This window comes from Equus przewalskii, chromosome 27 (assembly GCF_037783145.1).
Source record: "Equus przewalskii isolate Varuska chromosome 27, EquPr2, whole genome shotgun sequence".
Taxonomy (NCBI): domain Eukaryota; kingdom Metazoa; phylum Chordata; class Mammalia; order Perissodactyla; family Equidae; genus Equus; species Equus przewalskii.
The window spans coordinates 23,305,044-23,319,396 of NC_091857.1; the positions used below are offsets into that span (position 1 = coordinate 23,305,044).

At 36.3% G+C, this 14,353-nt stretch overlaps 1 protein-coding gene across 3 annotated transcripts in view; it reads left to right on the top strand.

Annotated features, from left to right (window-relative positions):
• The window catches only part of GABPA (GA binding protein transcription factor subunit alpha), a 36,385-nt gene that overhangs the window by 14,454 nt on the left and 7,578 nt on the right, over positions 1–14,353 (top strand). For all 3 annotated transcript variants that reach the window (XM_008514157.2, XM_008514156.2, XM_008514158.2), the window contains exons 5-9: positions 286–531; positions 7,424–7,618; positions 11,409–11,462; positions 12,437–12,577; positions 13,091–13,283. In XM_008514157.2, coding sequence (XP_008512379.1) covers positions 286–531; positions 7,424–7,618; positions 11,409–11,462; positions 12,437–12,577; positions 13,091–13,283 — 829 coding nt within the window. The remainder of the gene's footprint in view (positions 1–285; positions 532–7,423; positions 7,619–11,408; positions 11,463–12,436; positions 12,578–13,090; positions 13,284–14,353) is intronic.

Consider the following 14,353-nt stretch of genomic DNA (forward strand, 5'->3'; position numbering starts at 1 on the left):
AAATATATCAGTGTTTGTTTTCTAAAAACAGTTCTTTTACATGACCACAGTACAGTTATCAAAATCAGGAAATTAATATTGATACAGCACTGTTATCTAATCTAGCAAAGTTCTGTTGAATTGTTTTTATCATTTAATAGGAATCTGTTAAATTCTCTAGACACATTGCTAAACATATTTAAAATGGAGTTTTGCTCTACCATTTGAGAACATATAAAATAAACTAAATTTTATTTGTTAGTGACTTTGTGTTTTCATTTAGATTTTTTTTTTTTCACTGTTAAGGAATTGAACCAAAGCTAAACATCCTTGAAATTGTTAAACCTGCGGAAACAGTTGAAGTAGTTATTGATCCAGATGCCCACCATGCTGAAGCGGAAGCACATCTTGTTGAGGAAGCTCAAGTGATAACTCTTGATGGCACAAAACACATCACAACCATTTCAGATGAAACCTCAGAACAAGTGACAAGATGGGCGGCCGCACTGGAAGGTTATAGGAAAGAGCAAGAACGCCTTGGGATACCCTATGGTAATAAAATACATAATTACATGTTAGGTAGAATAATAAGAATTAAGCTTAACATAGAAGACACTGGGGTAATAAAATATATAATTACATGTTAGGTAGAATAATAGGAATTAAGCTTAACATAGAAGACACTGGGGTGAATAAGTTATAATCTTTTTTAAATGTAGAATTTTTAGGAAGAATGTTGATTTTCTGTATTTTAATTTTTTTTCTTTTGGACCATAACACATAATGGATAAATACCGTCCTGGGTGCTAGGAATACAAAGACATGTATAAAAAAAAATTTATACCCTTAGGGTGTTCACAGTGTAGTTGAAGAGAAAGAAGATAGATGAAAAGAGATAACTGCCATAAAGGTAACATGTTTTTAAGTTGTCGGTAACTGGCATAGAGGAAACATGCTATTAGAATCTCAAAGGAATCATAGTGGCTTGGGGAAAAATTAGAAAAGGATTTATTGTAAACAAAGACACTGCTGGGCAGAGAAGCACATTCCAGACAGGAAGCATAGGTGCAAAGCTGAGAAGTGGGTGTATGCATGAGTAGTGAGAAGATTTAGTGGGTAAAGGAGTTACTGTAGCATTATAGAACTGTTTTTGATTGATGGAAGTGACAATTCAAAGTGAATATATGTGGTATATGGCATAAGTTGGAGCAAATAGAGACTGAGTGAAGGGAAAACAGGAGTGTATTATTGTAGTTTAGGTGTGACTAGGTAATAATGTCTAGGTTAGCCTAAACTAGACGATTTCTGTGGGAGTAGAAAGGAAGAGATGATTGATGGATTGTATGCGGGTAGAGAGGGTCTATCCAAGTATTGATCTAACTTCTCGAGCTTGGGTGACTAGGGCAATCATAACATTGAGAGGAACTGGTTACATCTTCATTACATATTTCGTGACCCTCATTTGCCAGGCACCATGTTAAATGCTGGGCCTTCCATGGTGCACAGGAAAGACATCTGTGCCTTCCAAAGCTTAGTAGGGGGGGGGTAGGAAGGTCTGGTATTGGGAAAATTTTTCAAGGGAAAGTGTTGATAGTACTTGATTTTAAAGTGATAGTACTTATTCAGCTGGAGGTAGCAGAAAGTAGCTTCAGATGCACAAGATTCGGACTGGAGATAAAGATGTTATCTGGGACTCAGTCACACTGAATTTATATTGAAGCCATAAAAGTATATGCAGTCTCTGATGGAGCGATCACATGGGAAAGAATACAGCATTAAAGACTGGTTCCTGGACCTTGTCAACATTTAGAGTTGAGGAGAAGGAAGGAAGACGTGGAATAGCTGAAGGGATAGAAGGAAAATGAGAGCTATATATAGTGTCACTGAAATTGAGAAAGAGTCTTGATGCTGCTGAGAAAGTCAAAGAATGCCAACTGAGAAGTGTCTGTTTGCTGATCAGAGGCTCATTGGTAGATTTAGATAAAAGTAACTGTAGAATTGGAGAGACAAAGCTGAATTATAAGAGATAAATAGACATTATAGAAATGGAGAAGATTTACTATTAACTTTGCGGGGGAGGCAAGTGAGAAGAGGCTGGGGGAATAAATAATATTGAGGTTTCAAGAGTTGGTGGTGACCTGAGTGTATTTGTAGATAAATGGTCTGGAACTAACTAGTAGAAGGAGATGAAAAAAGCAAAGAGAGGGGTTGTGAATTGGAGCATAACAAGATACAAGAGCCCAGTTTGAAGGATGATGAGATCTAGCCATTACTCAGAGATAGGATGGTTGAAAATATTCAGTTATTTATTTTTGACATACAGAAGCTAGTCTGGATGGTATACTTGACCTTAGTGTTAGCAAATTGGGAATTGTCTCTTGAGAGGAGAAATTCTGAGGAGGAAAGAAACATAAAAATGTTTGAAATAATGTTTTATAGAGTTTGCTAGACTTTCAACAAGAATTCTTCAGTAGTAGAATCTTTTATGGAAAGTAGTATATAAAAGTGAATTGTAGATAGCAAGATGATAAACTCTGACTCAAAGTTCCTACCAAGAATGTTATTTACTTAGAATGAAGCTCTTTTAAGACATTTGAGTTTTATTTAGATATAGGAAGACTTTTTAAAAATCATTGATGAGTTATTGTCATGAGTTGTTACCTACTAGAAAGTTTTAAAAGTGATTGATATTTTCTTAGGAAACTATTGTTTCAGATTTCTATTTCTGCACCTAAGGGTAATTATTTGCTAATTTTTTAATTCTGTGCAAAATTGAAATGGTTAACTGGTCATACTACTTTAAATCTCTGAAATATTGATCCACGTTGGGGATTTCCTTAAAGTTCACTTTACCCACATCAATTTATATCTTGACGGCTTACAACTACCTCTTCATATATATATATATATATATATGTATGTATATATAGTTTATATGATGTATATATAATACATATTTTATATATATATATAAAACCTTTGGTTTTAGATTTTTTTTTAACTATTTCACATTAAACGACTGTAGATGAAACTCAAATTAATGAATTTATAGTAGTTAGAAGTCTGGTCAAAGAGATGAGCTATAGGAAATGTTAAAACTGATGAAAAGTAAAATTAAAGTAAAAATATTTGTTCCTGTCCTTTATTAAATAATAATATGGAGAACATGGATATGCTGAGATTATTTGTTTTTATTTTTCATTTTTCAAGTCTGGTTTAAAGTAAGTCTTAGGGAAAACAGTGATTCTCTAACATGACTTTCCTTTCTTCGGTCCTGTTCCCCACTTGCAGCCACTTTTTGCTTTACTGCTTTTAATCGTTATTGACTTCCTGTTACAGCAGATGAGGTTTAGTTCTGTTATACTTCTCTACCCTACAGAAGCAAAATAAAACCTTATCTTTCTCCATTTTGTTAGTATTGTTATGTAACTTTTAAGTCATTAATCATTGTGTACATTATGAGAATTTCTTTCTTATGTGACCATGCTTTCATTTATACAACTTTTAGTTTGCCTGAAGTTCAGGTTGACTTGTTTTTTAGTTGTGTAGTTTTCTGTGTATACCAAGACTTACTCTCTCCCATTTCCGTCAGTCTGTTTTATGCCTGTCATTAGTTTTTTGCAAGTTCTCAAATATCTCTGTATTGGATCTTTTCTAGATCTGCTGCAGAGCTGTCATCCTACGGCATCCTTGACTTTCCCTCCAGTGCTGGGTCCCCTATTTCCTGGATCTCTTATTTTCCTTTTTCTTAGTTTATTTCCATTTACTCATTATTCTCTCATTCTGTCTTACAGGTTTCTTGAGAAAGGGCACCTAGGAAATAAATAGATTTTTTTCTTTTTTGGGAGGGGAAGAAACTTTACATATCTGAAATTGTCTCTATTCTTCTCTCTCTGATTGATAGCTTTGGTATAAAATTGAATTGAAAAATCATTTTTCCTCAAAATTTTGATGACCCTGTTCCATTTTGTTTTAGAGAAGTTCAGGGGGCATTCTGATTCTAGTTCCTTTGTATATTCTATCTTTTTCTTTCTGGAAGCTGTTAAGATCATCTTTTTATCTCTGGTCTTTATCTTGGTTTAGTGGCATCTTTTTCATTTGCTCTGGATTTATGGTTTATAGTGTAGCATTTCAGTCTAGCCCTGCACTGCCCAGTGCAGCAGCCAAGAGTCCCCTGTGAGCACTTGAAATGTGCCTGGTCTGAATTGAGGTGTGGTGTAAATGTCACATACCCAATTTAAAAAGAGAAAAACGTAAAATCTTTTAATTTTTTTATATTGATTACATGTTGAAATGATAACATTCGGACATATTAAGTTAAATGAAATTACTATTAAAATGAATTTCATCTCTTTTTTAATGTAGCTATTAGAAACTTTAAAAATTCCATATTGACCTGCATTGTATTTCTGTTGGACAGTGCTGATCTAGACAACTGTAACTTTTAGTTCTGGGAATTTTTCCTCTGTTGTTTTGTTAATTACCTTCTGTGTTTCTGTGTTCTTTGTCTAGAATTCCTGTTGAATCTCCTGGGTTGGTCCTCTATATCTTTTTTCTTTTCCTCCCTGTTTTTCATCTCTATATCTGTTTGTACTACTTTTGCCAAATTTTCTTGTCTTTATATTACAATCTGTCTTATTTCTATTTTCGATTTACAAGGACTCTATTTTTGGTTGTTTGTTTTCCATGGCATTCTGATCTTATATTATGGATATCATGTTTTCTCTTACTTCTCCAAGTATGTTGATGGAGGGAGTCATTTTTTTTTTTTCAGTTTGTTACTGCATTATTTTTCTTCCTCCAGGTTTTATTTTCCTGTTTATTTGTGTTTGTTCAGTGGTTTGTTTTTAGTCTCTCAAATATCTGATTATTGACCATCTCTTCATATTTAAGAGTGAATAATTTTAAAGCTAATTAGTTTGACGTTCTGGAAGGAGTTTGTTGACACTACACAGGCAAAATGGGGTATTGGTCATTTCATTAAAAGATGTTCAAGCGTCAGTATGTATAGATCTTTTTCCTGACTCTCTTCAAGTTCCCTGAAGAATTGGCCAAACGCCTGTTGGGAGTAGAAGCTTGGGTGAGGATTCGGGGTCGACGTGTATGTGAATGCTGCATTCAGGAGGTGGAAAGGGGACGTGGACAGGGTCTCACTCTTCAGTTTGTAGACTTTATTACTGGGATCTGTTCTCTCAGTATCTGCTTCCTGTCTCTCCCTGATCTACAGTGCTCCTGATGTCCCCTCATGTGTAGGGATGCTCCTATTCAATTGGCTCCTGAGAATGAGGGAGAGGCCCTGGAGCCTGGAGGTTCTAACCATACCATACTTCAAATCACTCCCCTCATTTTCCACTTAAACCTCCTCTGCTACCTGGAACCACCACGGTCTGAGCCAGTAAGGAGGTCCTGCAGGCAAGGACGCTCTCACTATCAAGGAGGGTAGTCATTTTTTGGGTCACGGCTTTTCCTACTCTGCTTGATTTTCACTCTGCTTATTGTCTTCAAAAATTAGTTGAAATTTCCCATCCATTTCTCTCATTTCTAAAATTGTGGTCCTATGAGTTTACATCTTTTAAGATTCCTTTACTGTCATTTTACTAGGGTCTTAGAGAAAAGAAGCAGGAAGCAACATGCCTGGCCAATTAGTTGTGTTAAGCCAGAGTCCTGATATTAAGAAAATGAATCAGACTAATTGTATTTTTCTCTAACTTTTTTTGATCTTGATACTTTTTTGTTCATGTCTATGTAAAATGAACTTATGTGAACTTTTAAAGGCAAGTGTGGTTCAGGGTAGCTTTTCTGACTTTCCAGAACCACTTCTTCTGCTATTTGCAAATAGTATTCAAAAATAGAGGCGCTTGCTTTCTCAGTTCGTGTCGGTTCCCTTACTTTTATCTGGACCTTCTCTTTCCTTCTCCTTGGTGTTCCTGTGCTACTCAATTTTGATTCCACTCCCACCAGTTTCTCCTTATTGTGTTGCACTCTCCTGAAGTGATCCTGGGCTCAGTCTGAAGAACTCGCAGATGCTACCCTGCTCCAGGCGCTTACACCTTACCGTGGAGTTCTGTACTTAGCGGCTGTTGGACTGCTCAAAACTGCTTTGAGCTGCACCTTTCAGGGTGGGCTGTTGTGCTCTCAGTGAATACTTCGTGGCTGTGCTCAGGTTTTCCTGTGCTCAGGATGGAGAGTAGGTCAGATGTCCCTTTGCTTCCCCTTTGCTTTCTCCTGCACAGATGCTGATCCCTGGAGGTCTTGTGCTGCTGTTGCTTTGTGTTCACTCATGTATATTTTGGGTTCCATGGGGATATCTTGTCACCTGGCTTTATGATAAATGTTTATGGATTTTTGGTTTTGCTCTCACTAGTTTTTTAATGTGTGCATTCAGAGAAATTAAAAATCTTTGCTGCCATCTTCTCAGAATCCTCCTCCTGTAACCTCTTTGTGAAAAAAATAAATTATGTGACTGTCAGTCCTGTATTCTTATATTTTTACTCTAAATTGGCTCTTCATAAGAGCCTAAAATTATTTTTTCCACTTATTTTCTTGCTGAATATCAGCTTGCATCTTGGGGGCATATTACCAATACTGTCTGGATAGATCATCTCCATAGATCATCTTCTCCGTGTTCTCCAAAATCAATTCAGCTAGTATTTATTAGACTTCTATGGGTAGAGTGCACTGTTAGGTGCCAGGGATACAACGATGAAATATTTATACATTTTGGCTTTCTTTTGCATTTGTGAATTCAATTAGATAATAAAAAATGAGGAAATGATATTATTTGGATTCCCCTTTTATAGATTCAACAACTGTATGCACAAGGCACTGTTGTAGGCTCTGAAGATGGGGTGGTTTATAAGACATGGCCCTTCTATTTGGACCTTAATGTCTTATGAGGGAAGACAGCTGAGAAAATAGGCAATTAGCATGTTGTATTATAAGTGCCACCATAAGGGTAAATGCAGGAGTAACCAGCTTTTTACAAGAAGCAAAAAGGAGGAAAGAGTACATTGTTCACATTTTGGAGAATAAATCTAGCTCCCCAGAAACCCCTTATATTTTTTTCAATGCACCAAATCATACACTGCTACAAAATAATTTTTTAAAGTTGGATAATTTACTTTGTTCTCTCCAAGGTAGTCACATATTTTCCATTTGGCCCACTCGAGAGCAGTTTTGTGTTTTGTTTTTCTTGATAAAATTCCAGACTAGCTGATAGGGAACCAAGCGAATCCATCAAAAGTTTGGATTAAGAAGTTGAAAAGAAGCTCAGGAGAAAATAGAGCATAAAAATCTTTTTACTTCGTATAATGAGTTTATTCACTTCACTTGTGGGGAGAAAAACCTGTCTGGATCTTATCTGGGTGCGTGTGTATTAAGTTAACTGTAAATGTATGTAATAGCTAAGATGGAACAAGACTGACGGTAACATTTTTCTTTTTAGATCCCATACAGTGGTCCACAGACCAAGTGCTGCACTGGGTGGTCTGGGTAATGAAGGAATTCAGTATGACTGATATAGACCTCAGCACACTCAACATTTCGGGAAGAGAGTTATGTAGTCTCAACCAAGAAGATTTTTTTCAGCGGGTACCTCGGGGAGAAATTCTCTGGAGTCATCTGGAGCTTCTTCGAAAATGTATGAAATTGGAGTTTATTATATTTCTTTACATTATAACTTAAGTTTATTTCTTTATAGCTTTGTTTTCATCTTAATCATTCATTGATAATAACAATAATTAACATCTATAAACTATAAGACTGTGTTGAGAGCTTGATATGTGTTATCTCATTCAATGTCTGTACTAATGCGGCACATCATTACTTTCCTTATTTTTTAGATAGGAAATGGAGGCTTAGGGAGCCCCACAAGCTCACAGAGGTAGGGAGTGGCAGGGCCAGGTTCTAAGCACAGGCTAACACTAGAATCCAAGTTCTTAAGTATAAGATGCTATGCCCTACACTTAGTTCTATTCACATAGTCTGATTGTTGACTTCTGTTTCATCAATCAATTCTTCCGTTTACTGCTTATCTTTTAGAAATTTAAGATTATTCATAAATGGCTTCCCTTTCATTCTCTTCATTGTTAGTGAGACTAAATCTCTTTTAATTGAATGGAGTCTTAAGGAGAAAGGAGAAGTCTAAGTATGCACCCCACCAGTTTGAATTGGAAGCTGCTGGTTATAAATGTTTCCATGTTGCTCTGTAGACATTATTATTATGATTAAGTTACTATGTATAGAAATTAGAAACTACTTGGCTCTCCAACAAAAAGAGCTCAAATAAATGTAGATTATTTTATTTGAATTTTAACCCATGTTATATTTCAGCGACTGTCTGTTAAAATATCTTAGCAGTAACCCATTCCCTAACACTGTTTTACTGATCAGAAATGCTAGCCAAAATTGCTTATTATTCAAATTTGTTAATAGGACACTGTTTTTGCAACAGTTACGGATGAAAATGTAACTGGTAGCATTTCATTCTACTATGTGCCCATTAAGGGGACAGCTCTTCACAGTCATAGAATAATTAGAGTTTTCATCCAGGGTGCGTTCTCTGCTGTTGAATAAGAAATGAGCTCTAGAGAGAGGCTTTCCTTCACTGTTTATATCTATAGTTTCTCTCTTGTATTGGTTCTCTTAAATATTAGGGGGAAGAAAAGTATGACACGGAAAGACTCAGGACATTCATTACATTTACAGGGTTTATTTCCAGTTTCAGTTCTTATTAGTTAAATAAGTTGAGTATTTTGGTTGAACATTTGTCCTTGATTTTACAGGCTTTCTTCTCTGCAGAGCTTTCCAGATGAGTAAGGCAAATTTTGAATTGTTTCAGGTTCTGAACATGTCAGCCATGTTTACGGAAACATTTTCTTGTAGGAACTCTTAAGAATAGAACAAGGACAGTGCTGAGACTACAGTTTAGTTTTTCTCAAATTCATGGTTTTTGCTGTTTCTCCCAGGTCAGCACTTTGTCGTGGTTGTCTCTGTTTCTCCTAGTGCTTCTCAAACTTGAAAGCTCGTTGAGAGACTTTTCTTCGGATAGGAGGCAGAGGAATCTATGTACCCTTCCATTTCCTTGCAGTAGAATGGGTCTTCTTCAGAAAAGCTCTGCTCTGGAATTGTAGTGTTTTCCAAAATAGCAGAGCCCCACAGCCTTAGATAGGAGTCTCAGGGAATTCCTTGCTTATCCAGCCTTGGTTCTTTGCTCTGCCCTAGCAAGGGAATCCCATATGGTGTGGGAATGTAACGCTCACTTCAGAATTTGGGCATGGGTAGGATGATGTGTGAAGCTATTTCTGGCAGGCTTTCTATAACTCACAAGCTTCACTTCTCAGAACAGGCTCCTTTGGGCACAGTCCAGTTCTCTGGCCCTTCCTGTGGAGTGAAGTCTACAGCGTATCTCTGAAAGGCACTTATTAACCCAACATCTGTTATCTATTCCTCTTTAATGATCTATCAAGGAGAAGCAGTTCAGAACAGGTAGAGCTGCTCCTTGAGATATTTGTGTTAGATTGCCCACCTGAGCCGCTACCTCCCTGCACTTCCTCTCGTCTTGAAACTTCATCCACGTCTTGCAATACATGGGGAGGCTAATTAGGCAGTGTTTGTGTACTACCAGCTCTATGATGCCCTTGGCGTGAGTATGTCTTCTGTCACCAAAGATGCAAAGCTTTCAGTTTGCTGAGGGTTTTCTTTAGGAAAAAGAGTTGCCCTATATCCTTAGTGTCTAAAGTTTCTTCATAAAATGGCTCCGTATCCCAGAGCTTTGCCTCTCAGGACTCTGCTTCCCTTGTGCATGGCTAGGATGTGAAGGCTACAGAGCAATGTGATATTTAAAATGCCTATATGGTCTTGCACCAAGCTTTCGAAAACCTCTGTCTTTCTGTGTTCTACCGTCTATCTTGAGTGTTCCCAGGAAAGAGACCAAACTCCATTCTGAGAATCAGGGCTGAGAAGCTGATCCTCCAGGTTGGTAACACCTGTGCTGGGTGATGGTGACTCTCTTTTGCCTTTTTTTAGGCTAGGGCACTTGGGTTCATTTGTAGTCATAAATGGAGCAATTTCAATTTCAAAAGCTCTTTGCCTCTTCAAGGTACTTCTATAAAATTTTGGGGAAAATCTACCACAATCATAAGACGTGGATTTTTTTTCAAGAGAGGCAACTCTTTGGTGGGGAGAATGCTCAGAACTGGGAATCTGGATAAAACAGTAGCATCTTCAATTTACAGAAAACTTAAACTATGTTTCGGGCGTTGTGCTTCTTGAAAACATTTTCCTTTAATCCTCATAACAACCTTATGAGGTGGTAGGTGAGGATATCTCATTTAAACATGGAAGAAATTAATGTTCAAGTTGGTTGAATAAGTTACCAAAGTCACACAGCCAGTAGGTAAGTACTGAGATCAGAATCCAGATCTGAGTCTAATCCCATATAATTGTTTAAACCCCCAAACTTGGGACCCCCAAAGAAAGCTGCCATCTCAGGGGTGGGATTCAGACCTCTTTTTAGTTTCCCAGCCCTTTCCAGCTCTCTGCACCTGGAACTGGATCATGGCATGGCACCTAAGTATACTGTGTTGGGAGCCCAGGCCTCACTCAGTACACAGATACTGCTTCTCAAGAGAGAAGCATCCAGTTTATGATGGGCACTAAGTAGGCTGAAGTCATATACACTGCGAACTGTTACTCTTGTTTAAGAGGTAAAGAAGAGCATTTGAGTAGGGAATAGCAGCAGATGAGTAATGAATGCTCTCTAAAAGGTTATTTTAGGACTTTTTACAGTGTAACTCTTAGGGTGAGAGCTATATTTGTAGACATGTTAAATTATTTACTTCAATTGTGACTTTTAGGACAGCTACAATTTTATTGAAAATTTACCCATCTTTAAGAAGCAGCATTATAAAGTTAAAGGAGTTTAATTCAAAAGTTAGTTGTTAGAACAGATTAGTAAATTATGGAGATCTCTCAGATCATCTTGAGGGAGCCTTTTTGGTGAAGAATGAATATCTAAATAATTTCAGTGTGGTGTATATTCTCATCTTTGAGCTGATCCTGAAGATTTCCATTTTTTACATGGTTTTATAAATAGATAAATAGATTTAGATACAGATATTTATATTTAGAAAACCATGGTTCTCTGAATAACTTTTCTGAAGAGTAAAAGAAATTGGAGCTTTAGCTCTGTTTCTTCTCTTAAAAATATCTTTTCTTTATAAAGTAACTATCAGATATTTTTTAGGTTATTATGCCACTAAGTTTCAATTGTTTAATGTTTTGCTTTTTTGTTTGTTTGGTTGTTTGGTTTGGTTTTAATTGTAGAGTTTCTTTTAAAAGGATCATGTTTATTAAGTTGAGTTTTACTGGATTGGGGTTTGCATTTCTGGTTTTAAATGAAAACAAAAATTTTTGTGTGTGTTCTTCAGATGTATTGGCAAGCCAAGAACAACAGATGAATGAGATAGTTACGATTGATCAACGTGAGTATTCATGCCCGTAATATGTGGCCCATTTATCAATAAGAAGTGTTTTCTTTATTTAGTACTGCAAGGTAGTAAAAAGGAAGACTAATTTTTAAATTTTTCATGAAGTGTTTTAGATACACAATGAGATAAAGTATAACCAACATCTGTGTACACCATAAGAATTAAAACTTTATGTATCACGGTTACCTGTTGTAGATCCCATTTTAAATGAGTATCCTGAATTTGATGTTTATTATTCTATGCATATTTTATATTTTTACCAATTGTGTAACCATAAACACTTTATAGCATTGTTTTGCACATGTTTAACTTTTTGGATGAATTTTTAATAGTTTTTGTTTAATAATTTAACAATTTTTGTTCAACAATTTTTTTGTTTAACTATTAGGAGACCTTACACATGTTGAAACTTACAGCTCGATTTCGTTTACTTTCACTGCTTCACTGCTGTATGTTATCTTTTAAACTTTGTGAACACTGATGAGTGAGGGTTTGTAAGAATTTGGGTGAGATTCTCCAGTTGTATCATAGGTCTCTGCCTTTCCAGCCTTACTAGGTGTTACCAGAGCTGCCCTCAAAGTGGTGATAGGAGTTTGTACTCTCATCACTAGTGGAATGTGAGTCCTCATTTGTTCACATTTTTTCCAACATTTGATAAACCATTTTTTATGAACAAATATTTTAAAAGTAGATGTTTTTATAGCTGTCAATGTATATTCACCACCAAGTTATTTCAAAATAAAGAGACTAACTCTTGTTCACTAAGATTCACAAACCATCATGCAAATATTATACCTCATCCTCTGAACTTTTCTTGTAATTTCATTCAAAACTGTTGTGGATTAAAGCTTTTTTGAAATGAGGCCTCTAATTAGAGGGGCATTAAACTAACTGCATTTTATGTCTTTCAGTATCTTTTCACTGCTTATATTGGAAAGAAAATGTTTTTCCCTTGTCTTTCTTTGCAGCTGTGCAAATTATTCCAGCATCAGTGCAGTCTGCTACACCAACTACCCTTAAAGTTATAAATAGTAGTGCAAAGGCAGCTAAAATACAAAGAGCTCCAAGGATTTCAGGAGAAGATAGAAGTTCACCTGGGAACAGAACAGGTATTTTTGTGTTATCATTTGGTATTTATAAAATTTGTCAAATTATATATATATTGTGGTGTTTTGGGGGCAGTGAGGAAGATTGGCCCTAAGCCAACATCTGCTGCCAATCCTCCTCTTTTTTTTTTGCTTGAGGATGATTGGCCATGAGCTAACATCTGTGCCAGTCTTCCTCTATTTTGTATGTGGCTCGCCGCCACAGCATTGCTTGATGAGTGGTGTAGGTCCATGCCCAACATTTGAACCCATAAACCCCAGGCTGCTGAGATGGCGCACACGGAACCCAACCACTATTCCACCAGGCCAGCCCTATATATATTTTGTTTTATTTCAATGTATGAAAATGTGAATATGGAGGATTTCTCTGGCAGTGCTTAGATAGCATTTTTTAAAAAAATGTTTGTGTTTTCAGCATGGCTGAGATGTGAAGCAGAGAACCTGTTTGTGGTCTTTTGCCCTCTGTTAATCTGTAGCTCTGTGGTCAATGCTTGTCATTTGTTCTTCTCAATTTAGGAAACAATGGCCAAATCCAACTATGGCAGTTTTTGTTAGAACTTCTTACTGACAAAGATGCTCGAGACTGCATTTCTTGGGTTGGTGATGAAGGCGAGTTTAAGCTCAATCAGCCTGAACTGGTTGCACAGAAATGGGGACAACGTAAGAATAAACCTACTATGAACTATGAGAAACTCAGTCGTGCGTTAAGGTAAGCATGTATTTATTTTTTAATACCAAGCCTTTAAAATGACTTCTGAGTGTAAACATTATTATGTAATGATATTAAAATACTTCACTTGTTCATAAGATGTTGTTTTCTTTATATATAAAAAAGTAAAATTTCCACACATGTTAAAAATAGGGCCAGCCCTGTGGCCGAGTGGTTAAGTTTGCGTGCTCCCCTTTGACGGCCTGGGATTTTGCTGGTTTGGATCCTGGGTGCGGACACAGCACCACTCATTAGGCCATGCTGAGGCGGGTTCCCATGTGCCGCAACTAGAAGGATCCACAACGAAAATATGCAACTATGTACTGGGGGAATTTGGGGAGAAAAAAAAGGCAGGAAAAAAAAAAGTTAAAAATAACTTTTTAAAAAGATCTTTGGTAATAATTTTGAGGAACGTAGACTTTTTTTTAAAAAGAGTATTCTAGGATTGTGTTTATCTGATTATAAAAGCATATGCTACTCTGTTTAAAACCAACATGTTTAATCTTTGAGGTTTCTATCATTTTTAACAAATAAAGATGCTGTCCTTTGCATAGGTGAATTGAGTAAGTGTAAATTTTAATAAATATGCAGATATTGTCTGTTTTTATAACTAGGTGCAAAATGTTGACATATTCCCTCTTTTTTCTTCCCCTGCCATCTGATAAATCTGAATATCCAGCCTTTACATTGGTAGAATTGGAATAGAGTAAAGTTATTTGTAATTTCCCATAAGTAGCATGAAATTTTTTTGAAATAATTACTATCAGAAATTATTCTTGCTGCAGTGACAGAAATTCAGTATGTGCATTTAAGTATCAAGAAGTAGGACATAGAGGAATGTCATGGAATTGTGTCTATTTTTTTGAAGAGTGATTGTAGTAAAATAGTCCTGTAATTTACCTCTGTATTTCTAAAGAGCGTACTTTTACTGCTACTGCTGTTTTACTTGGACATTGTGTATGAATTTCACACTGAGATTATGATTTACTACTCATCGCTACACACACACACACTCTCTTCCCATCCTGCTTTAATTATATGGAAAATTTGGTTAGATCAGTATTCATTGT